The 24871-nt window shown below is 40.9% G+C and overlaps 2 protein-coding genes across 5 annotated transcripts in view; one reads left to right on the top strand and one right to left on the bottom strand.

Annotated features, from left to right (window-relative positions):
* Window positions 1-24871, bottom strand: part of wdr25 (WD repeat domain 25) — a 100122-nt gene that overhangs the window by 71446 nt on the left and 3805 nt on the right. For 3 of the 4 annotated variants that reach the window (XM_086048908.1, XM_086048907.1, XM_086048905.1), the window contains exons 3-5: window positions 15863-18983; window positions 8831-8978; window positions 1180-1310 (exon numbers count right to left, since the gene is read on the bottom strand). In XM_086048908.1, coding sequence (XP_085905034.1) covers window positions 1180-1310; window positions 8831-8978; window positions 15863-16456 — 873 coding nt within the window. In that variant the 5' untranslated portion in view covers window positions 16457-18983. The remainder of the gene's footprint in view (window positions 1-1179; window positions 1311-8830; window positions 8979-15862; window positions 18984-24871) is intronic. The other variant, XM_086048906.1, reaches the window with a different exon arrangement.
* wars1 (tryptophanyl-tRNA synthetase 1) lies at window positions 16934-24667 on the top strand. Its single transcript, XM_086048904.1, has 11 exons — window positions 16934-17166; window positions 17431-17545; window positions 18737-18962; window positions 19493-19601; window positions 19720-19839; window positions 20870-21052; window positions 21144-21244; window positions 21977-22089; window positions 22995-23168; window positions 23681-23821; window positions 23914-24667. Exons 2-11 carry the CDS (start codon window positions 17438-17440, stop codon window positions 24070-24072), a joined length of 1434 nt encoding a protein of 477 aa, XP_085905030.1. The 5' UTR covers window positions 16934-17166; window positions 17431-17437; the 3' UTR covers window positions 24073-24667.

Raw genomic sequence — 24871 nt, 5'->3', positions numbered from 1 at the left:
TTTTTGACTAGTCGTATCTGCACACAATGACACCAAGATTTGTCGTTCTGATTCTACTGACATGTGCAGTGGCATAAACATTTACTTTTGAGAGACGTGCTATGAATTTTGAGAAAGCTTTTTCAGGGGGACCAGGATGTTTTGCTATTTGTGCGACTTGCTTTGAGAAATGCACTTACTGTTTTGCAAATTTCAATTCTGATCTGAGAAATGTACCAGAGCGACTGTGATATGTCAAAGCCAGTCCACGTGTGTGTTTTGGGGGTTGCCATAGTGGGGTCTCGTACAGGTTGCCAGGGCCAACACGACGTCTAAGGATTCGCTCCACAAATGTCTTTGACTTTTTCTTTTGCTTTTGGGTTTTTTCGTGATGCCACCAGAGAAGGGGACCAGTGATGAGGAAATGGGCAAACCATGCAAGCAGAAATGTAAATGACTCCAACATGGGAAATTGTGTGGCTGCCCAGTACAATATATGCAAACACTTCATTGAATATCAGTTATATACGCAAATTAAATGAAGTGATTGCTTTACTATTATTTGATTAGTCGGGCTCACCTCTCTAATAAGCACCTCGTACGCTTTGCAGTACATAGCTTGCCTCTGTGGCCTATTCATGAGGAGATCCGCCAGTAGCAATGCTTCATTTGACTTCACTCTAATACTTCAATGTAATGGGCTACGAACGGACCACCTGTTTACAGGGGTCACTCGCCTCATCTGCAATTCCCATTGACACTTAACGGTAAAAGCAATTGCTGGACCCGTATTAAGGCCAAATGCCTGCAGGGCAAACGATTCAATTTGCTGTGGGCCAGAATGTTATCAGTGAGCACTCCGATTGTGAATAACTGCATGGGATTATCATATAAAACAGTCATCTAAGATTAATAGCATTATTAGGTTGCAGCCTCACTAGAACAATTTATGAGCCCTAAATGAAGTTCATGCCCAACAATTAGTGAGGTAACCCGCACATTTACTGGGATTTCCGTGATAATTTGACCCTTTTAGCGAGGTGCGCACATGTCCATTGTTTGCGTGTGTGTGTGTGTGTGTGACTGTGCGGGATGTGTTCACGGCCTCCCTGCCTTTGATTTGGAAAGGTCAAAGCCCAGCGGGTGAAGCGGAGTCAATAAAGATGATAGATGTGCAGTAAGGAGGTTAATATGTTTGACCTTGCAGCAGCGAGAGTCCCAGGCATTGACCATTGAACTGTAACCTCCGCACAGGAACACCTCAGCGTTGACGGGATGTGAGACCACACACATCACCTTGAACTGGTTATCCGCTTTGACGATGCGCTGGCCTGCTCGGAAAAGAAACGGAAGCGGCAGAGAGAAAAGAACGAGATCAATGGGTTTTTTTTTTCTTTAATAATACATTTTCACGTCTCTGATCAGCAGGGAGTTGTCTTGAATTATGCAGGATGGAGTCAAACTCTATAATTATTAGTGCGTCAGCTGGAAAGCTAATAGGCTTCAAAACCACTTTCAAGCAATTCAGAACTTACAAAGTTTAAGGTTAAAACTTCCCCCAATATTTCTCTTAAATTAAACGACATGACTTTAAAGGCATTCAAAATGACAAAAATGTACAAAGGGGAAGTCAACTCAAGAAGTTTCTTCACAATAATATATTCTATATTCTATATTCTATTTTGATTAATAATAATATATACAAAATATAATATTAGTGCAATATGCATTAAGCAGCAAAATCCACCCATTTTTATCCATTTCAGCGGGCAGCCATTTTGCTACTGGCATACTTAAAATAGCATTTTTGTCATACGGTCGTATGTGGCCCACAGTAGCACCGATGAAAAAAGGTGTCCCCCCTTAATCATTTAAGTTGCCCATCCCTGATCTAGCATATGCACCAGGTTGATCAGTAATTAACAGAGGTGGGCGCGTCAGACAACAATGCGAATGGAAGAAAAAAATAATCACACATTAAATCGCAATTGCAATATTGAGGGGGGGAAATTGCGATTAGATTTATCAAAATAGTTCCGTCCTATTGTACAATTAAAAAAGGTTTTATAATGTTGACTATTTCTATGAATTCCTATGTGGAAAAAAAAATATTCACATAAATTCAAATCAAGGGTCAACCAGTGGAGTACAATGTATTGTATTGCTGTAGTTTTTATGGTTATGTAGCCTACCGACAAACAACACATTACCTGGACTGGTTGCCTGTCAGTCACATGACGCATAGACAACCATTCACCATGACCGTGACTTTGTGACACTAAAAACCAAACCGTGTTCAATCTCTAGAAGCCTCCGTAACTCAATTTCAGTCCCAGAGCAAGGAGACGACGCATGTCAATTGTGTGTGCGTACACCTGCCTTGTCCAAGAATTGGAAACAGCGATCAATTTTTTGGAGGAACCACAATGTAGAATCTAGGTTGAGTTAAAGGCAGCCTTATTTAAATCCATGAATAAAATACCATCCCTGAAAACAAAACTCAAAACACTTGAGGGGTTTAGACACAATCACGGCCAAGAGGGCACGAATAATAATTTGTGCTTGTGCCAGGCAATGAAGTCCAAACTTTGTGGCAGCACCCTGTCAAAGGCGATGCAAAGCAGTACACCTCGGGCCTCAACGGCTCCTCATTAAATTCAAACTAACATCGAAGCACACATGCAGAACAGTCTCCGACAGTGAGCCCTTCAAAAAACAGAACTCAAGTCATTACACACTTGTTTGCGGGATATTCCCATCAAGCCTTCACAGAAGCGCCACGCAGCTAATAAACTATAGAGAGGACGGCCCATTCGTCCTCTTAATGGCGTACTATACAGAACGCCGCAAAATTCGATTGCATCGATCCAAAGTTTTTTACAGGCGGATTTGTGGCGCTCGCTAGCTCTCTTCCGGCTTAATTGGCTTAGCCACAGCTTGCTCACGGAGCTTTAAAACTCATATTTGCTCATCAACAGCCTGGTCATAATGAAGAGTGACATGTCATGTTTTAATTAAGACAAGAGCAATTATCTCAACAGCCCTTCCAAGGGATCACAGAGTATAGCGATGACACATTGTGAGGGAAAGTGGCGGTGCGGAGGGACGACTGGGACGGGGGGGCAGAGTGCAGTTGGCCGGGATGCAATGGATATTCGGCCTCATTAATGAAACGCGGGGCAGTCACAGCACAGGTTTGACACATTACTGGCTTTTGACAAGGCAACAAACACGACAACCAATTTCTCATTCGTTTTTTAACTGAATACATGCAACTTTATTTGGTACACCTGCAGGATCGAATGATATCAAATACTGCGTCGCAGGGCCTACAAAAAATATTGGAATTAATACTCCTCTTTATTGATTATTATTGTGTAGTCCTCCAGTGGTGTAAAACAGCAATGCATCATATTGAGAGCTAGTAATTTCATTTTATTAGATTGTATTTCTTTCATCGTTTTCCATTTTAACCTGGTGTTATGCCTCTTTTTCCTCCTTTATGCAGCATTTGCTGCCTATTACAACATATTATACTTGTAAAATATACGTTGCGTGTATTTATGCATATTTCTGTCACCATTAGCTATTTTCACTGTACAATCCAACTTCATTTATATTGTGCATTTCACAAAAGCTGTAGCTCTAACAAAGCACTTTACATTTCACATAAAATAGCAATAATACAACAACAAAGAGAGTGAAAGTAATAAATCCATTAAAAGACAAATGAATGATACTAAAACATATGCAGTAGACACTGGAAAACTGCAGAATAGTGTCAGTCTCATGTTGGCTCAAAAGCCAAAGAATCTAGTGGACTACAACTACACAAATAAACACACTATTTAGTTCTTTAATACTTATCTTATAGCGTCAACTAAAACTGAGCATTGTTATATTTGAACGGTAGGAACAGTCGAATCACTACTGTTATATAAAGTATACGGTATATAGTGGACCCTCGTCTATTCGCGATTCGGCATCACCTATTCATGGATTTTTTTTTATTTCAAAAATACTTTTTGGGTGAATTAATCCATTTTTCGCAGAAAGAGCTTCTAGTTTAGAATTTTGGGGGTTCACAAAAAAATACATAACTTTTTTTTTTTTTCAATGCAATTATAACTGCCATGAGTTAATCGTCGATTTTTGCTGTTGGCAGTTGGGCCCGCTCCCTAACCCCCGCGAATAGCCCGAGCCCACTATATTGTAGTTGTCCACCATCTATTTTCTAGCACATGATCTCATCAGGTTTACGGGTGAGTTGGAGCCTATTGCAGCTGACTTTGGACAAGACAGCCTGGATTGGTCCAAAGTCAATTGAATGTGTTAATTTCATGAAGAAAATACACAGGTGTTAAGCCCTAATTATATTTTTGGGGGGGGCTCTGTAGCATAAAGACAGTATGTCATATCCACAATGTTAGTAGAATTTAATTTGGCAAGTCCACTTTGGCAAAACATTTGTGCCATTCCAATGATGTTTTTTCTATCCAAGCATATGTCTGAGTCTTTGTAGACCAGCTGGATAGAGCGGAGCCAGTGGGACGCAGCGCGTTCATCTCACAACATTACTTTTTTTCTTGTAACTGTGTCTTGAAAGCAGGTAGCTATTGTAAAATGATGCGTACAAAGTAGGTCAACATTCACATAATGTTTTGCCGGTGGCATTTGGAATAAATGCTTTGCCATGTGTTGCTGCTGCTGCTGCTGCATGGACTGTCAAGCGGTATGCATCACTCAAGGCTATGATCATCCAGAGAAATAAATCACTTGCTAAGAATGAGAGGAAGTGGATGATTCTTTGGGACTTAAAAGACTTCCGGGATACCTTGGGATTGATTTTCTCACAGTCATATACAACCAATAAACTGCCCAAAAAAATATCATTTAAATCTAGGTTGCCTTAAACAGACCAAAACAATGCATGCATTCAATTGCAATTATGTGTGACTAAAATCAACACGCTTGACGTTATATAATTCAGAATTGGACCGACATTTGCAGGGAAAATATGCCTCTAAAGTGCAAGACCTAAAAGGCCAAACCACCTTCATGCATACCACCACACAAGCCACTGAGTATCTAAAGCAAGGGTGTCAAACTACTTTTCGCTGTTGGCCACATCATGGTTTCCCTCAGAGAGCCGTTATTACCGTGAAAACTATATACTGTAAATGTAAAGTTATCCAAGTCAGGAGTTCCAAAATGGGGGCACACGTACCCCTGCGGGTCTGTGAAGGCACATCACGGCTCACCTGTTTTCTGAAGATGAGCCATGATTGGTCGTTATCTGAGCCCTGAGCAACTTCAATGTCATCTTCAGTCGACTGAAGTGACAAAATAGCCACCCCCTGAGCTAGCTAAAAACGTGTGGATTTCTCATATTCCACAAGCGCAATATTAATCAGAATGCCGTGTTTAGACTAGTGGGCCTGCATAGAACTGCATTTGAAAAAAAATGTTTTGGTTGACTTCCCCCTTTAAAACATCTTAAAAATGTTATATGACAAAAAAATATATATCTTGGTGCAGATTCATTTAATTGCCGAGTTAATCCTAACAAATCATAACTTTTTAAAGTCTTTAGGCATCGAATGAGAAAACGAGTCAAGCGGGCTGCATAGAGGCTGGAGTCCAAAAGGCTCATGTAGAGCGCGCACACATGCACGCAGGCAGACGCGCGCACACGCGCACACACACACACACACTGCTACAAAGCAGGAGGAGTGTTGGCACATGTCCTTCCGTCAGTCTTTGCCAAAGAGCATGTCCAAGGTGCAGCTCAACAGCTGCCACTTCACTCTAATGGCCTGCAGAAGAAACTCATTTCTTAAACTCTCTGCAACCCTCCTTCTCTTTCTCATTCATGGCATCTCCCCGTTTCCTTTTCTTGTTTCTTCCCATTCCCCCTTTACCTGTCTTCCCCTCGCTACATCACCTGTGAACTGCTGCGGTGAAAGCCCGCCTGCACCCAACTGCGGGTGGGAATGCGTTTCCGTCAATGAAATTGGACACGGGAACAAGTGTGAAGATGGCTGAGGAAAATGTGCTTCCATGGTGGTGCACAGACTCCTCAATAACTGCATTCACCAGGAGGGGGGTCACACATCATGCCCGGGTGGGGGGGGGGGGGGGGGGCGCGGAGCATTGACAGGAATCTCAACAGTTACTGAAGAGCAAGCAGCCCTTCAGAAAAAGCCACACTCAACTCTTTGAGATATTCTACATTAAATGCGAAAAATCAGCTAGTGTATTCTGCTTATATGCTCGGAGATGTATTATTTGTAGTTGGCTAACCGGTTCGAAAAGCTGTACTATTAGTGCAGCAAAAACGTGTGTATTTTTTTTCGTTTTTTTTAATGAATAGCAGGTCAATTATGTGTACCGCTCGGGCCATCGCTGCAGTCGGATTAGCTATGGAGTTAGAACGAGTCGAAGCCTGGGTTTTAGCCACATCCAATTACGCTGCAATTGTTCAGAAACAGGACTGGAATCCCCTAGTCCCTTACTGATATGCGGCTAAATTGAATTGGCTTCATTTAGCATGCCAATGTTTGAAGCAAATAAAACCCTCAGCTGCCATAAAAGTGTTTTAATTTTAAAGGGTGTGAAAATGAACAGAATATCAAATGAAAAAAATACTCAGTGCAATAATGGGCTGATGGTGGAGGTTTAGTATGGCTGAGGGTGCAGTAAATGAAAAGGACGAGGGTTTTAGCTGAGTTTTTGACAGGTGTCAAAAAAATGTTCCCTGATAATAGAGAACAAGCTGTATACTAACGCAGTAGTAAAGTCATATTAACTCATTCACTGCCAGACCTTCTTTTACCCTAACATTTGAAAAAATTTGAAAAAAATATCAATAAATTCCTGGGATTGAATGGCTGGACTATGACAGATAAATTCAATGGCAGGGAATGAGTTAAAGGTAAATATTGATATAAAAAGCAACTCTCTGTCATACATTTAAAAAACATCCATTTATCCATTGTCCATTGTCCATTGTCCAGTTCATAAAAAAAAAAAAATTTTTTTTTTAAAAAGCACAGTGCTAGCGGAGCGGGCCTACAGCATATTATTTTTGTCCTGCAGAGGGAGATGATGACTGTATCCTCATCATCAAATCAAATGTACAATTTTTTTTAATTTTTTTTTAAAGGCGGGAAAAAAACCCGCCAATGACGAATCTGCTCAAGCAGTCTAAGTGCATAGCTGAGATTTACACGGTATGGGCTCACAATACGTGGAAACCTAGCAGAGCAGGTACGAGTAGAAAACGTTTTTCAGTTCACAGTTTCACAACGGCGTTGTGTAAACAGCCTGTTAAGACAGCAGACAAACCCAACAGGAGCGCGTAGCTACAAACAAACATTTGTTTGTTTTCGGCTGGGGCCTGTGAAGCTCCACTGTAAGGTCATGGCGGTTACTCCAGCCGTGATGTATCAATTATTGATCCCCTCCCCAGAGCTGCCTGTGTGCTTAATGTGCAGGCCAAGCTATTATCCTTAGGCCTTATTGGCAGTATTGACAGACACACTGAGAGGGGAAGGACCAACGGAAGCACGTCATCACGGCAAAGAGTTGACGCCGGCGAGGCAAACACCACGGGGGCTTCAAAACCAACATCTGGCCCAGTCGACTGACTCTTTTATTTACAGTAGAGCCTCCATAACACTGTGAGAGAAGAGGCATCATGGTTTTAGGTTGAGTTTCCTTTTATGGAAAGGGAACATCTGCACATGCTGATATATAAGGACACCAACTTGCTTGTTGAACTGGCTCGCTAGCCGGGTGGAAGCAAAGCGCTTCCAAAGCAAACCAAATGATTGATCTCTAGTAAATGTCACCTTGAAAATGCATTGTACGATCACACAAAAGGCCCGGCGACAACACAATGGTCCACCGGATTTGGCGCAGAGAAATGAAACAGAAGTAGGAACAAACACACTACCCGCTGTGCGCTGAGAAGTGAGTGTAGTGCAGCAATAAAAAAATGACTTTCATCGCTGTGTGGTGTAATTAAACCAAAGTAATGTTTTTGTTATGTCCTGAAAGGCACTTTTGTCTGATAGTGACAGATGTTAGTGTATACAATTAATAGTGGCAAAAAAAAAAAAAAAACGATGTTCAACTGAAAATGACATCACAACTGCGCAGGGCTCAGGTAGCGACCAATCACTGCTCACCTGTTTTCTGAAGCTGATTTATGATTGGTTGTTACCTGAGAAACTGTAATGTCATTTTCACTTGACAGCAAGTGACAAAATGGCCGCCCCCTGAGATGGACAAAAACGAGTGGATTTGACTACTTAACTCATATTCCATAAACACAAAATCAATCAGAATGGCATGTTTGGACTAGTGGGGCTGCATAGAACATATGTATTATAAAGAAAAATGTGGGGGTTGACTTCCTCTTTGAATATATATTTTAGCATGAGAAAGTGTGAAGTCTATTAGTTGTAACAGTATCATCATTATAATTAATTTATTCTATGTTTTAAGAATTATGACAGTAATATTGTTTTCAATATTGTACCCGCCTTCTGTGTGCACAGATTACAATTTTGTGCAGATCAAATTCTGTGTGTTACCTCCAATTGGCCCAATAATTGGTTTCCTCCATTTTGATGTGGTTTCCTCTATTTCGATGAATATCGAGTCAATTTCATAAAACAAATAAAAATAAAATTTTAAAAAATGCATTCCTAGTTTGTTTTGTTATTGATGCCTCACTGCTGATTTAAAAGCCACAAATTATGTGCAACCTGCTTTTTTTTTACAAATATATTATTGGGACTAAGTTCAGAGGGTAAACCCAGAGCAAAGCTGGCCTGCTGCTCACCGGTCTCCACATCAGTAAGCACAGCTGTATTGTCAAACGAGCCGGTGAGGAGCTGACGGCCGCAGGGGCTCCAGCATGCATCCCGCACGGCTCCTGAGTGGCAGGTGTAAACCCTCAGGCATCGTCCACTCTCAGCTCCGTCCCACACCTGAAAAGCAGCGCAAACACGTCATGACTGCACCTTTTGACACAGTGCTGTTTTTTTTTATATGAGAACAACTCAAAAGACACTTTGGTAGGCTTCATACCAGGAATACTACATTACTCATGCTTCTCAATCTCTGATGTATGTACTGAAGCAGTGGTTTGAAAACTTGATTACGTTTTTATTTATTTATTTTTTTTAAATTAGCAATTCCGCTTATTTCAGGGGCGGTCTGAAACGTAACCTCCACGATGGATGGGGGGATTAGAAGACAAGCATCCACATATTGTTTTTTTTGTGTGCGTGCACAGCTATACTATCTAACGCCTGACCGGCATAAAATGTGATCGCAGGCAGCAGATAAATTATGGAGGGCAACAAAAAAAATGTCCAAAAAGGAGACAGTGATTTATGACACAAGTGCTGATCTCTTGTGATTCTTAATTGCAGTGGCGTGTTTGCAGTGCGGTCCAAACACTTTGGCAAAAGGAGCCGCGTCGATACAGCGACAAGCGTTTCATCAGACTTACTGCCGCTTATTGGGTCTGATTTTCAGTCTGACGGGCCACAGCTCAGCCTGACAACAAGTGGGTGGTCTTGTCAGGTGCCCGCTCAAATGAGGTATGACTCTTAACGATGGGAGACATGTTTTGGTTTTGGTTTTTTTTTATGGGGGGGGGGGGGGTGCTTGCTCTGCTCCACAGCGAAAGCTCAACGGGCCACTTCAGACGTAACTCGGCTTCTGTGTTTCATTATTAAATGCTCGCTTCACACAGCATTAGAAAGACAGCTGCTGCATCGCTATGGGAGACTGAAGAGAAAGGGTTGCAAATACTCAGTGCAGCTTACCAGGGATGGTTCTGAAAGATAAGTTACACCATGCAGTTGTTAGAAATATCAATTCATTGGCCCAGCAGTTCAAGACTATATACTGAGACTTTGCCTCTTGAGCATCTTTAAGGCTTAAATCCACAAGCCTTTTGAGCTTTTTCTTTGGATTTTTTTCTGGGATTCCACTGCAGAAGGGTACCGTTGATGCCAAAGACACAAAGAAAGTTATGATGAGCATACAAATGGAAATACAACAGTCGTATGAGTCTCTCCAAACAACGTCACATAAAGGCGAGTTTGTAAAAGTGAGTTTTAAGAAGTGATTTTAAAGGGTGTCACTGATTCTGTGTATCTTATCTTCTCTGCAAGCATTATGGACAATGCTTTCTCACTTTTAGTTTTAAGACTTGATTTTGGACAACCAGAAGGCCCTTAACCTGAGGATCTGGGGCTGCCGGCTGGCTCATTAGGGCTTAAAGGTTTGGCAATGTGGCAATACATGCTTTAAAAGTCAGCAGTAAAATTAATTCTAAAAAAGAACTGGTAGCCAGTGTAATGATACTAAAATTGGGGTGATGTGACGCCGTATGAGACAGCTCGCTGTTGGAGTGTGATTTACAGATCAATACTGGAGAAGAGTAAGTTGCAATGGCCTGAAGCAATCAGAAGCATTGATACATTTTTCAAGGTGCAGTTTGATCATTAACGATTTTACTTTGCCTATGGTGCATATGTAGAGGAAGAAGGACTGGACGGCTTTATTGATGTGACTTGTGAAGGTGAAATCCATTTTTGGCTGTCTGTGTGTGATACTATCTGTAAAGCTAGCAAGGCTGGCTTGAATGATAAGGTTAGAGTTTTGCATGTTAGGAAAAAGTATTTCAGATTCCAAGTTATTGAGTTGCAGAACGTTTTGTGCCACCCAGCAGGTGATATCGGAAAGGCACTCTTTCATCGGCACAGCGGTGAAAGGACAGTTTGCGGTGCTGGATTATCAAGCGATAGCATAATCGACAATAAAATTGGACCTAAACAAAACCTTGCGGTACCCCACAGGCAATAGAAAATACATTTGGACCTAAACCGAACCTTGCTGTACACCACAGGAAAGGATGGAGTGGTTACCAGTGGTGGCCGCAAAAGTTTCTCTTCAAAAGATGCTGCTCAGTGTTTAAAGCGGTTTATGCAGTGGTCAATGGTATCAAAAGGGGAACTGAGATCCAGAAGAATTAAACCATGAGCCCTCCCATCTACCAGCTGATTAAAATCAGATGGTTAGTTTGATATAGGTCGAGCACTTTGTCAAACTCTGCAATCAGACTGATATAGTAGATATAAACATAATCAACAAAATATTTTACCGACCAAATCAGCCACACCGAGACCATAGTTCCAAACACACTTTCTGTTGCAATTCGAATGTGATGTGATGTGGGAGCCAACCGACCTTGGTACGCTAGACTGCATCAAAGCCCATCAATGATTACCCTAAACAATGCAGCAGCCAATTCCCCTTTGTATTCTGTGATGCAACACTAGCACGAGTAGCAAACAAGATTAAACGAGAAACTATTGCTTATGCTCCGACTACAGTTATGTGATATAACAATATACGTGGTAAATACAATATAAAAGAGATATTGCACAAAAAAAACAATATCTCTTTGGGCGGTGGACAATGGTGTACATACATTATTAAATATGAAAAGATGAAGATACGCTTGCACCAGATTTAGCATGCTTGCACCAGATTTAGCATGCTTGCCCCATCTGTATTAGGCCTAGCGGACTATTGTTCACAAATCAAGAGTGCTCTGTCACGGTGTTCCCTCTGAGTTATTGTCATATTTAGCCATTAACAGGTCATGGAGTGATCTTTCCAAGGCAAAATACAAAGACAACAAAAAGAGTACACAGGAAAGTCGAATCTATGGTCCATTTGTTATGAGAGTCCCATCATCACTATTGAGGGAATGCTGTGATGCTGCTAAGTAATATACTTGCGCCTATCGGGATTTCGTTTTTCATTCGATTCATTTACAGCTCAGCGCACAGAGCCAACATGTCATCCATCTGTCTACTTGTAAACAGTATCAATCCACACAAACATACAGCCAGGGGAAAAAATGAGACAGCCATGTTTTCTTCAAATTTTGGTTCATTTTAAATGTCCGGTGCCAGTAAAAGTGGATCGAGTGACTAACTGAGCCAAAAGCAAACATGGAATGCACTAAAGAAACATTTATTTGCAATACACTGCCATATTATATTAGATTATATATTTCTTTAGTTATATAAGATCTTGTGGAATGATTTTGGTTATTATCAAGAAAACCTTTGAAAAATGTCTTGATCAGCTCCTAAATTCAACGCTTATGGGCCGTTTTTGTCATTAATACATTGGTCCATACAAATGTTTGCTTGAGTGTACTAGGCATTTAAAATGAACACGAAGCTGAAGAAACAAGGGCGGGCTCATATTTTTTTTCCATGGTTGTATTCTTCGTCTGTTTTCTACGCATCTCACAATATCAAACTACCATGCATGACAATCGGCGACATGTAAACAGAATAGACTGTTTACTTGACAACGAGGTCTTTGCTACTTTAGCCTGTTTGTCTGCCTGTTATTGCCACCCCATACATGTTCAACATTGAATGCCATTTAAAGCAATGTCAAATAGAAAAGTGGTGCTTTGCCATTACCGTGTGGCAACTATAGGCAATTACTAGGCAGAAATTACACATGGATTTTTGCTATTCGTGGCAGTGCATATCTACACGACCACTGTCTTTGGCATCTGTTACTTCAGGGGTCCCAAACTCGTGGCTAAGGGGCCATTTGTGGCCCGCAGGATGATATTTTGCCGCTCCCCATTTGACATCCATCCATCAAAGTTTAATGTTAGTGCGGACCCACCTTTTTTGCCGTGTCGTTGCCCCGGGCGTTGCGTATGTGTGCGTGTGTGTTTTCTTGTTGTTTTAATCACATAGGGGCTACCATAGCTCAGGCTCACGACAGCTTTCAGCGAAATGTAATTTTGAAGTGAAACCAAGTGGGAGGCAAAGATATCCTGTCACCCAGTCCCAGTCATGTCTTTCACAAGCCCTCCGTAAAGAGAAAAGGTTGGCAACGAGGACAGCCAAATTCAAGAAAAAGAGGAGACAAAATGTTTTTTTTTGTTGAGCAGAGGGGCACCCTGACATGTCTGGAATGCCCAGAGAACGTTGCGGTGCCCAAGAAATCGGACGTCATTACCCGTACTCAACAAGACGTGCAAAGTACCAGGGAGATGAAAGAGAGGACCGGGTCAACAATCTTGCTCACAGTCTGAAGTACTGTTCATGTTTTGAACTAGGGCTGAAATTAGTCCTTGAGTAATTTGGCTATCTCGGTTAAAAAAAAATGCTGAAGGCATTTTTTTCCTGCATCGAGGACCCGCTTAGAAGTAGTCAAGCTAACCGCAGCAACAAACACAAACCGCATCAACAAACAGACTAGAGAAAGCTCACCTCGCACAATCTAGTAATAATATACCGTGTTCACTTTTATACTTTTTTATACTTTTATACTTAGAAGGTTAAGAATGTTAAACTATAATGGACGAAGTTGATTTTCTTCCTCATAGGCTTCACGTCTGTCACGCATCAGAGTTTTCAGCATACAAAAGTTGACTTCTTTTTACACTTTTATGACAGTTAAACATGTTACTCAAAGCATTACCTTTCAAAAATAAATAAATAAAAATAAATGGTTTATAGTGTCGACCGTGTTGCGGAAGGGTTTGTGTTGCAACTCAAAGGTTCGAGTGTGCCGTCTGACGTCGGGCTTGAGGAAACACTGCCATCTCAAGGCTGCTGTATCACCTACGCATAGCACCAAAAAGCATAAAAGTACTGTAATATGGAGTGACTCCATCCTATCACCATTAAAGCACAAAATAAAATAAAAAATTAATGCTGACAATAATCTCACAAAACGTGAGACCTGTAAATGAGCGTTTTCTGCCCCTTTTTCTACATTGTCTTTATTTTCACCGGCCACTTGCCAGACTTGCACAGCGGATCCTTCCTGATGACTCATTGGCTAATCTGCTTCCTAAATGGCTCGGGGTAATTAAAAAATAAATGAGTATTCCTATTATCAATATAAAACTGCTGTCTTACACCTGTCATAGCCATGGCGACGATGACTAATTGCATACGGTCTGAGGATGAGGAAGGGCTACTGCTAAAGAAAGACAAGCGTGAGATTGATGTGAGGACTTCAGAGACTGTGTGTCTTCGGCCAGAAACAATAGAGAAGAAATAATGTAGCTTAAATATAAATTCCTCATTAATGCCAGACTTATAATTATGACAACTGTTACTTTACTGTTCTTTGTGTCACAGCAAATGAGGAAATTGCTAATTCCCACCTGCCAATACAGGGCTTAATAGGCCTCATTGTCAGTTTGTTGTCGTTTTTATTGCTGAAAGTTAACTACTCTGACTAAAAAGCACATCCAGATGCTCTAAATAACACATTATAAATAAAGACATTGATTCGATGACAGCAGGCCAATAGAAAGACTCATGGATGGACATTGCCCCCTGGTGGCCGAGTGTGTTGGGGGGGGGTTAAAATGTTTAATTTAAAAGAGGACACTTGTGATAATAACCAGAGAACAGGAAGTGGAACTTACCCCAACGTGGAAAGTCAAAGTCAATTGTATACACATATTAATTGTTCATAGTAGATACTAACACACTGTGATTGACTGGCAACCAGCCCAAGGTGTAACCTGCCTCTCACCGATACGTGATCGTACATCGACTGAGTCTCGCACATGCAGGTGAAAATATGAGTGGTTGTATTTTAGTTTATTTATTTAGTTGTCAATTTTTCTCTTCAGTAATAGTCAATGTGAAGGCATCCAAGGGAATGCCTTTAGGAATAGAGTTAACATTAACTTTCAATTAGCATGACTTTCACAAAAATTGACAATTTGAGGTACTCTTCACATGACAACTTTAGTTCCTGACCATGTACTAAATTGTATTTAATAAAATGGGAGGAAAATGTGATCAATATTCAGTGGATTGGAAGACCAAAAAGACAAAAAAGGAGGGCAAAATCATTCTATTGGTGGCCATGAGATGCCTGGTTAACTAACCAGGGCCTGAGATGCAATCAGAGTGGCACACAAAACACCCTAATCTAATTTTCCTCATTTGGCCACCAATTACCGGTATGCAAGCGGAGCGATGGAAAAGTTGTGTCCATGCTGTCGCTGGACTCGTTTGAATATGCAAATGAACCTCTGAATATTTTAACGGATTCCATTGTCAACCTCGCTTAAGAATGGACGACGGGGTGCTATGGTTTCGGAAACCTGCATCTCTTGACCTTTCCCGCTCCTTTTCCCAGGGCGAAATAGAGAGAAGCAGAATGTGAGGGTAGAATCCAAAAGATAGGAAATCCCGTGGGCGCTGACATACATTGGACTGACAGTGACAGATATGATTGTCCAGAATGTGGTGCGTGCTGTGTTTCTATAGCAAGAGGGCAGGGAGATTATTGTGTCACAGCACACCGCATACATTGAATATCAGGTAAGTGATTATCTCCATGACTAGGGCTGAACAACTTTGAGTTTTACTATTTTTTTCCCCCTCAATATTGCAATTTAATGTGCAATTTATTAATTTGATGGGCAGCATGTTTGCAGATGTTCCTAATGTTTAGTCACCCTATTTCATGTAATATTGTAGGTTGGTTGTCCAGTATTATAAACCTGTCACCCATCTGCTGAGTGTACATGTCAATTTGACATGTTTGCTGTAATTAAAAGAAATAAACAGACAAACCAGTTAGTACTTGAGAAGTTTTTTTCCCCCTGAATATTTAGTTACCGTACTCTTAAGTAATCCGTTGTGTGACTAGTGTTTACTTTGACTTGAGTCATTATTCTGTAATAAGAGTACCCATACTTGAGTACATTTATTGCAACTCTACCCAGCTCTAATTATTGCCAGCACACACCTAATTTTATCCGAAGTCTTACTCACTGCACCTTAAAGGTCTTGTCCATGGAGGCGGAAAGCAGTAGATGACTTCTCTCAGGAACTGGACACCACTGCACTGAGTTGACCGGACCTTGGTGGCCTTGAAGGGTCAGCAGAAGCTTCTTGGGTATTCCAGCAGCAGCAGCAGCAGCAGCACGCGTGTGAGCAAGATGCAGCTTCACTTTCTGAGACACTTCTGAGAGAATTTGGACATTATTGCCATGAACTCTCCCTGTTAGGTTCTCCTCTTTCTCCGTGGAAGAAGTTACAAGTCTTTGCCTCTTGGGAATATAGGGTCGGACACCAGGCGAGACAGTGCAGGGTCTTTTGGACTTAAAAGGGACACTTGGTGGGAAGTATGGAAGCAAGGTAGCATTCTTCTGAAAAGCAACAGATGAACTAAGAGAACAGCTCTGCTTTTGTGAAGAGGAGCCGTCCTTTGCGAAGACATTCTGGTGGCATTCCAACAGTGTGCTGTCAGAGTTCGTCATCAACGCCAATGACTGACAGTCCTTTGTTTCTGGTCCTGATCCAGCTCCTTCTTTCTGGTCTTGGCGTTCATCCTCAGAGTCAGAATCCTCATAGGCTACTAATGTGGTCATCCTCACTCAACACGAGGGACAACAACGTTCCAAGGGTGACATCTATTGGTTGATATATCAACACACACCAGAAGAATTAAAAAAATAATAATAATACCCAGAAAAATATCAGTTATTTCTTACCGTTGTGATAAAAAAAAGTGTCCTATATCCAGACAGACAGAAGCTTCGGATAACGTACTGGAAACAAACTAGCCGGCTAGCTAGCCATACCTTTTTTGTAACGTTGCCGTCCCAAATTCGCTTGTTAGCTTGTCGTACTACATGTACCTTACACACTAGAATAAGACACTAAACAAATGAGTTCTAACCTCCTCCAAAAAACATCAAACGTGTACCGTTTACGGTTAACGTTTTTCAATAATTTTCTTTTGAAATTACCGATTCCGCCGGAAAAAATACTTTTATTTGTAAAAACTTCCGGTATAGTGTCCCGCCGCTTAAATATGTCCCCATTATTAGTACAACCCTAAATGTCAGGTTTACTTTTGGCATAATTAAATCAAAAGCACCTTACACGTTTTATTATTAATATAAAACAATTTACCTTTAAATATTCCTTCCAAAAGACAAATACGCTCATGAGTTAACAAGCGGAAACTTTAATCAATAACATATTTCTCGGGACGAATTTCATCCGAGCATCAAGTTGCTCTTATGCTGATGCAAGTTGTATGAGCGAGCACCCGGCTGTGTAACCCTATTACACGGTATGTGCACGAATACATTTTATTAATTTCTTTAAAACACCAGTACTATACATACAGTACATGAACTATACGTGTTTTTATTGACAATTGAACCATTACTAATTGACACGTTGTACTGTTCGTGATGTTGACGCTTTAATTCAAGGCTGATAACTCACATATGGGAGTTTCTCTTTCGCCAGTTCTACCACATGAAACTCATCGGCTATTTAAAATACAGTGTAGCTGCTGTTCATTGTATTTAACTCTGCGTGTTTTGACTAGTGTGACGATGACAGACTGCCAAGGAGATGCAGCGAGTAGTCCATTGGAGCTCTATGAGAAACTGACAGCACAGGGTGACAAAGTTAGAAGCTTAAAATCGACTAAAGCTGAGAAGGTAAGTGTCCGTAAACCCATAACAAATAAAGCCTTAACCAATGAGTGTGTGTATCTGTTGCATCTTAATGTTCAATGATTGTTGATAACAAGGACAACATAGGGGTCGGGGTGTTTGCAGGTGTGCCTCACTGTTCTTGTTTCTGGGGTTCGAAACTCAGCATGCATGTTCTCTCCGTGCTCGTGTGAATTTTCTGCTCGTACTCTGGCTTCCTCTCACGGTCCAAAAACATGTATGTTATGTTAAATGAAGACTAAATTGTTGTGCCATCGGGGCTGGACTAGCGTTCAGGCATAGCGGGCAGATGCCCGGTGGGCTGGCTCAAGGCTAGTGATGGGTCAAATTGTGCCGAGGCACGATGTGTCGAGCAATCCAGGATAAAATTTCTGATGTGTGTATCGAAACGTGATTTAGTATATGGAAATGATGTCAATAATGACATATGAAACTTCGTTACCTCGAGAGGTGGTTCGATTAATGAACAGACAAGGAAAATCTGTGGAAATTTTGTTAGTTGTCCTGTTGAAACTTGGCAAATTTCCTGTGACAAATACATTTATTCATGGTGTTTATTAAAAAAAAGTGTTCTCACATATTAAATATTTTGTAAATCTCTGTAAGATATCACACATTTGAATGTGTGCCATGAAATATGTTACAAATAGTAATAAGTTCAACACTGTCACTCTTATTAACATATTTCATAACTTACTACTCGACTCAATAACTTTTTAATTCCATTTTTGTTATTATCTAAACGTTTTTGAAGATAATGTCTACATTTTGTTTCTTCTCAGGTGACAAACAGGTTTGATTTCGAAGTGCAGTGACACCTCACAGAATACAAGATTGCTAAATTGCAATTTTAGCGATTATTTTCATGCGGACAGTGTTGCAAGACTACAAAAATGCAGTCACACAGTTTAAAATGATAATCAAAGTTTGGGCCGCCAGAGGGGGTTGTGAGCACATAAAACCTCACTAGCTGAACCTGTTGGCAAACCAGTTGGATGGAAAACTTGGTGTTCAAAGGTTTCATCTGGCCATCACTACTCAAATAGAAGCAGACAAAGTTTTCAGAGATCATATACATGCATCTAAATACAATAAGTAACGTAGTTTGTATTGTATACTTTAAATACCTAACTATTTTTATTAATTTCATTGTTGGTGTAAATATTGTTTCTCCAGGCAGAAATTGATGCCGCGGTCCAGTTCCTACTCAAATTGAAATCGGACTACAAACAGGTGACGGGTCAGGACTACAAAGCAGGATGTCCGCCATCTGAAAAATCACTTAGCTCAGAAAACGGCCTGGCGGCGGATGGCAACAATGATGATGATGGTGATGATGAAGTTAACCCCTGGAGTGTCTCCACAAACAGCGCGAAAGGCGTTGATTATGACAAACTCATTGGTGAGATCAAATTAGCTTCTCCTGTTGAAAAAAAAAAAAAAGTTGATTGGATTGTACAAAAGCATATTAGAGCCACACGAAAGAAAAAAATGTCATATAAATGTCATACAGTTATGAGAGTAAAAATTGTAATTATGAGAATCTAAATTTAAAATTTACATTACAGTTTAAAATGCACATGAGCAAATGATGTAATAGTATAGAATAAAGTTGTAATTTTATCATATATTTTTTTATATACTTTCATATTACTATATGATACTGGAATATTTTTTAAATTGTAATATTCAAAGACTTGAGTTAACATTCTGTGAAAAAGTGGTAATTTAAAAAAAAAAAAAGAAAATAAAGTCCAGATTTTATGAGATGGGAATAACATGGGAATAAAATGTGACTTTAAAAGATTTAGGTCATAATATTCCAGGAAAATGACAATATCTTGATGATACTATTTGTAATTTTATGAGAAAAACCAATGAAATGTTTCTCCGTAGTTGATTATTCCCACAATGATGTCTTCTTTGTTTTAGTGCGCTTTGGCAGCAGTAAAATCGACCAAGAGCTGGTGGATAGAATAGAGAAAGTGACCGGACAGAAACCTCACCACTTTCTTCGTCGAGGAATCTTTTTTTCACACAGGTTCGTTAGCCTTTAACACACAGGTGATATTGACAGACATGATCAGGCCCATGAGGAAAAATTAACGGCAAAGTTGAGGAGAATCTGTTCTGATTTGTCTACTGTGCTGTATTTACAGAGACATGCATCAAGTGCTGGACACGTATGAGAAGCACAAGTCCTTCTTCCTGTACACTGGCAGAGGTCCCTCATCACAGGCCATGCATGTTGGCCACCTCATCCCCTTTATCTTCACCAAGTGAGTTGAGCAGCTCATTCAGTTCAGCAAAGATTGCGTTGGAAAACACTAGTGAATATCTGCGTTTGAACCTTTGTCGACAAGCCTTAATAGTTGTTTTTCCATTGAAAATCACCTCTTGGCACCACAGACCGCAATGACATTGTCCCACATTGTAACATTGGAAAGGAAAAAAAAAAAAAAAAAAATCAATAGTGACAGTCCTAATTGCAGTGCCGTCACCGCACAACACTGCCCCTAAGAGGCCATGGCACGTTCAGCAGGAACAGCTGATGCTATTTTACTTTGTATTTGTTACTACCAGTAATTTCTTTTCTGATTGTTCTTTTAATAATAATAATAATAATACTAATAATAACAATAATTGTAACAATACATTTTTTAGACATCACAGTTTCTCAGGGCTCAGGTAACAACCAATCACGGCTCACCTGCTTTCTCAAGATGAATATTGTAAATATACTGTGAAGAATTTTTTGGGGTTGACTTCTCCTTTAAAGCGGAAATCAACCCAAACATATTTTTTTCAAGAATATGTTCCCGGCAGGCCGACTAGTTGAAACACGGCATTCTGATTAATTTTGCGTTTGTGGAATACAAGCTCAGCAGCAAAATGCACTCGTTTTTAGCCATTTCTGGGGGCGGCCATTTTCTCTTCTGTCGACTGAAAATGACATCACAACTGCTCACAAAGACCAATCACGGCTGACCTGTTTTCTGAATCTGAGCCGTGATTGGTCGTCTAAAAACTAGTGGATTAACACTTATTCCACAAACGCAATATTTATCCGAATGCCCTGTTTCAACTAGTGGGCTTGCATAGGACATATTCTTGAAAAAAAAAAAAATGTTTGCGTTGACTTCCCTTTAAATTATATTTCTTTGTATCTCAAATTTTGGCTCGCAACACAAAACCAAAAAAATCAATCAAGCAGATGGCTCATGACGGGAAAGACTTGTAAGTTGGGGTACTTCTAAGTATCATTTCACGTTGACTGAAGATGTATAAGTGGTAACATCCTTGTTGCAGATGGCTGCAGGACGTGTTTGACATCCCCCTGGTGATCCAAATGACGGACGATGAGAAGTACCTGTGGAAGGACCTGACGCTGGAGCAGTGCCACCAGTTCACCGTGGAGAACGCCAAGGACATCATCGCCTGCGGATTCGACGTCAACAAGACCTTCATCTTCTCCGACCTCGACTACATGGGGTTGGTAACGAGTGACCGACGGCCATCTTGTCTGGGCATGTCCAAACCACATGCGTTCCTTCACTGTTGTGTTTTTTTCTTATACCCGCAGTGCGTCACCACAGTTCTACAGGAATGTGGTGAAGATCCAAAAGCATGTGACGTTCAATCAGGTCAAAGGCATCTTTGGCTTTACAGACAGCGACTGCATTGGTAAGAGAGTCAGGATGGACATTTGGACTAACTTTGCGTGATGACTGACGTCATGCTGATATTCCATTAGCCGGAGTACACACATACTGATTTATAACATCTTCGACAATTTTGAAAATGTGAAAGAACCCATACACAACAAGGCAATAGTCACCATGTGTGAGGTCACTGCACTTATAGTGTGTGTACTTGAGATGGCCACAACGCTACTGAGAATTGTCTCTTCCCCCAAACCAAATCTGTTGTAGTACCAAGGCTGATCTACGGGAGGCGGTGTCACAAGATAACGCCAGAGGTACCCTCCGGACGGATACGGATGCCAATTTTTGGGGCTGGGGGCGTGGGCTGACAAATTTTTAAAAAGGGCTCGACTAAGTATGGTCTTACACAAGATGACGTGGCCTTGCTCTTTTCGTGTATGTGACATAAGTGGAAAAAGTTGTCGCGTTTGCATTAGGGATATGCAGTCATAGGGCCTTTGCCGACATTGAGCAGAAGAGAGGGAAAATGCTCAAATTAGTCTCGACTGTCGGTACGTGTACTCTGCATAAGACGGCAAACTAGTTACCACCTCAATTGCTTCAAGAAGCGATTAATCAGTCAAATCCAATGAATTCTTAATTACAAATCAATTCATTGATTACTATGTCCATCTGTAGTTGTTAGTAATACTGTCTTGAACTCTAACAGTTTCCATCATCATGGCTGTCTGTCTGCATCTGCTCTATCCAGGAAAGATCAGCTTCCCAGCCATCCAGGCGGCCCCTTCCTTCAGTAACTCTTTCCCGCATATCTTTGGTGATAAAAAGGACGTTCAGTGTCTCATCCCCTGCGCCATAGACCAGGTCAGTGTTTTACAGCAACACTCAGCGAATATAGAGCATTAGCCGTGGCCGCGGATCCTTCAACATCGTTCCACACATGTGGGAAGGGTCGGGGGGAGACACATTTTGAGCAATTGTAAAGTAGCCCACCACCAAAATCTCTCCATGTGTATTCCTGCACTTATTGTCTAATTTGGCAATGAATATCACAATTTTTAGCCACTGACGATTTAATTTGCGTTACTGGTGGTCATGTGACGGCACGCCGTCCGAGCATAGCATCGGATTGTGGGGGAACATTACAAATATGGCAGCCTCCGTGAGCGGGTGGCCGAGTCGGCATTTCCCGTGTTTACGTTGCTTTTTTTTTGCTATTATAGAGCTGAAAAGGAGCCGCGAACATATAATTCATCAAAGATGAATTGCGAAATGCGAAACGGTGAGCGCTTTTTCTGCCCTACGCTGGGAGAAATGTTGTCATCGTGCTGATAGATGGTTGACTTGGTTGGACGGGACTGAAACATGGCTTGCAGGGACAGCACGTAGCAATGGACGACTTTTTGACACCCGTGACTGAAATTCAGACTGTGGGGTTTCATGTCACGTTATAGCTGATTTATTGAGTCCATAAGAATCAAATCAGCTGAAAAACAGCTATTTTCACCCAAAAGGTTCTGATCAGCTTCTCAAATTAAACATGTCACCAGTATGTGGAATGCTATCTGAGGGATCGCTTGAGCAGCACAACGTCTATTCAACAGAAGAAAAAATATCTGATAAAAACGGTTTCTGTTCTTTAATTCTTTACATTTAATTATGTTTTTATAAAGTACAATATTACACAGTGCCATTTTTTTTTGTATCTCAAGTCATTACTGTACTTGTATGTCAATGTCAATGACATTTTATCACGCAATTCCCCTCAGGACCCCTACTTCCGAATGACCCGCGACGTGGCCCCGAGGATCGGCTACCCCAAGCCGGCCCTGTTGCACTCCACTTTCTTCCCCGCCCTGCAGGGGGCGCAGACCAAAATGAGCGCCAGTGACGCCAACTCGTCCATCTTTCTCACAGACACGGCCAAACAGATCAAGAACAAGGTACGTCTTTAGTTTTTCTCTTGTCGTTCTAAAGTGGAGCCCCCAAATATGGTTGTGCAAATTATTTTGGTTGAAACATAACAAAAATAATAGTGATTATATATTAGACATATATAATCTTTGTCCTGAGCACAAAGCAAATTGGTTAGTATTTCAGAAAATTGTGGAGGGAGGGTTCCCCCCAAAGTTTGTGACGACACAAATTTGCCAATGGTACACCACAAATACTGTGTGCGGGGGTTGACGACATGCTGGTGATTCAAAGTTGCGTCATGAACCAGTTGTTGTATTTTTTGGCTTCTCTAGATGACACTGTTAGTTTGAATAAAGGGGTTTAAGAAATGGCAAGTCAGTGTACTTTCAGCCCAATGTTGAACAGAGAGCGCCATCTAAAGGAGTCAAAAAAATACAACTAGCTCATGAAGTAAATTTGAAGCTCATTTTTCCGTCACAGTTTCATGCTATAAATAGTTGATCAAAGTCAAATAATTTTTGATCGTGATTGTTCACAGATCAACAAGTACGCTTTTTCGGGGGGGAAAGACACGGTGGAGGAGCACCGGAAGTACGGCGGCAACGTAGATGTGGACGTCTCCTTTATGTACTTGACCTTCTTCTTGGAAGACGACGAGAAGCTGGAGAAGATCAGACAGGTGAGAGCGAACACGAAACGGATTGATAACCATAAGCTTCGAGCTCCATTTTCTGTGTCCATCCATGGACTGACCACACACGTTGTGTTTAGGACTACACAAGCGGCGCTCTCCTAACCGGGGAACTGAAGAAGACATTGATCGAAATCCTGCAACCAATCATCGCCGAGCATCAGGAGCGACGCAAGCAAGTTACGGATGAGACAGTCAAGCGGTTCATGACACCCCGGCCTTTGAATTTTAACCTCTAGCTCGCTCGATGAAAGAATTTTTAAAAAACTGCATCTTGGTCAAAACTCATGTCATTAGCAAGGGGAAAGGAACACTGAGTGGTTTCTATCAGGGGTGGGGAAGACGTGCCTGCACTTACATGTCCATGTTCAATTTAAAACTGGAAAAGGTGGATATGTGTAAAAGTGTAAATTGGACTAACTTGGCTCACTCCACTATTTAATGGGACAGTACAGTATTGTCATAATATTTGTAAAACTTCCCTGACCGATCATACACTACTCACAAAACGTTTTTGGCAGTTTAAGCTTTGGCTTCACCCGCAAACAAATATCACTTAACTTTTTGGGAGTAGCGTATATCAATGTCAATGGCTTTTTTCTAGGGCACTGGATCATCTAATCAATGGGATTGAATTCAACAGTGTGTTTATGTCTATGTTGTTTTGTTTACTTTAATGGTTGCACAATGTCACTGTTTGAAAAAAAACAAACAAACTGACTACAAGTGTCATGGTTGACATGTAACGACAAAACAACCGTGGTCACAGACACTTTAATACGCCACCGCAGAAAAACAGCTGTAAATGATTATAATAAACATGGCAGAAATCCACTTGGCTAGTTATTATTGTAGACAGTTGTGCTTTTCTGGGGCACCTGCGTTAATGGCGAGTAGTTTGACCTTCTGGTGGAGTTCAGGATTGAACTGGCGCAATGGGTGTGTAAATGTGGTCAATTGATGAACATGTGCTCTAATTCAAAAGAATCCAAATAATTTTTAATTTAATAATTAAAAAAAAAAATGTAAACATGATAT

This window comes from Filicampus tigris, chromosome 13, assembly GCF_054856515.1.
Source record: "Filicampus tigris isolate MCC_2025a chromosome 13, RoL_Ftig_1.0, whole genome shotgun sequence".
NCBI lineage: Eukaryota > Metazoa > Chordata > Actinopteri > Syngnathiformes > Syngnathidae > Filicampus > Filicampus tigris.
This window is presented reverse-complemented; position numbering and strand designations above follow the sequence as displayed.

Coding starts and splice junctions, on each gene's coding strand:
- wars1 (XM_086048904.1), top strand. CDS start 17,438: ATGACAGACTGCCAAGGAGATGCAGCGAGTAGTCCATTGGAGCTCTAT. Junction 19,840..20,869: donor ATCCCCTTTATCTTCACCAA/GTGAGTTGAGCA, acceptor TCCTTGTTGCAG/ATGGCTGCAGGACGTGTTTG. Junction 23,822..23,913: donor AGCTGGAGAAGATCAGACAG/GTGAGAGCGAAC, acceptor CGTTGTGTTTAG/GACTACACAAGCGGCGCTCT.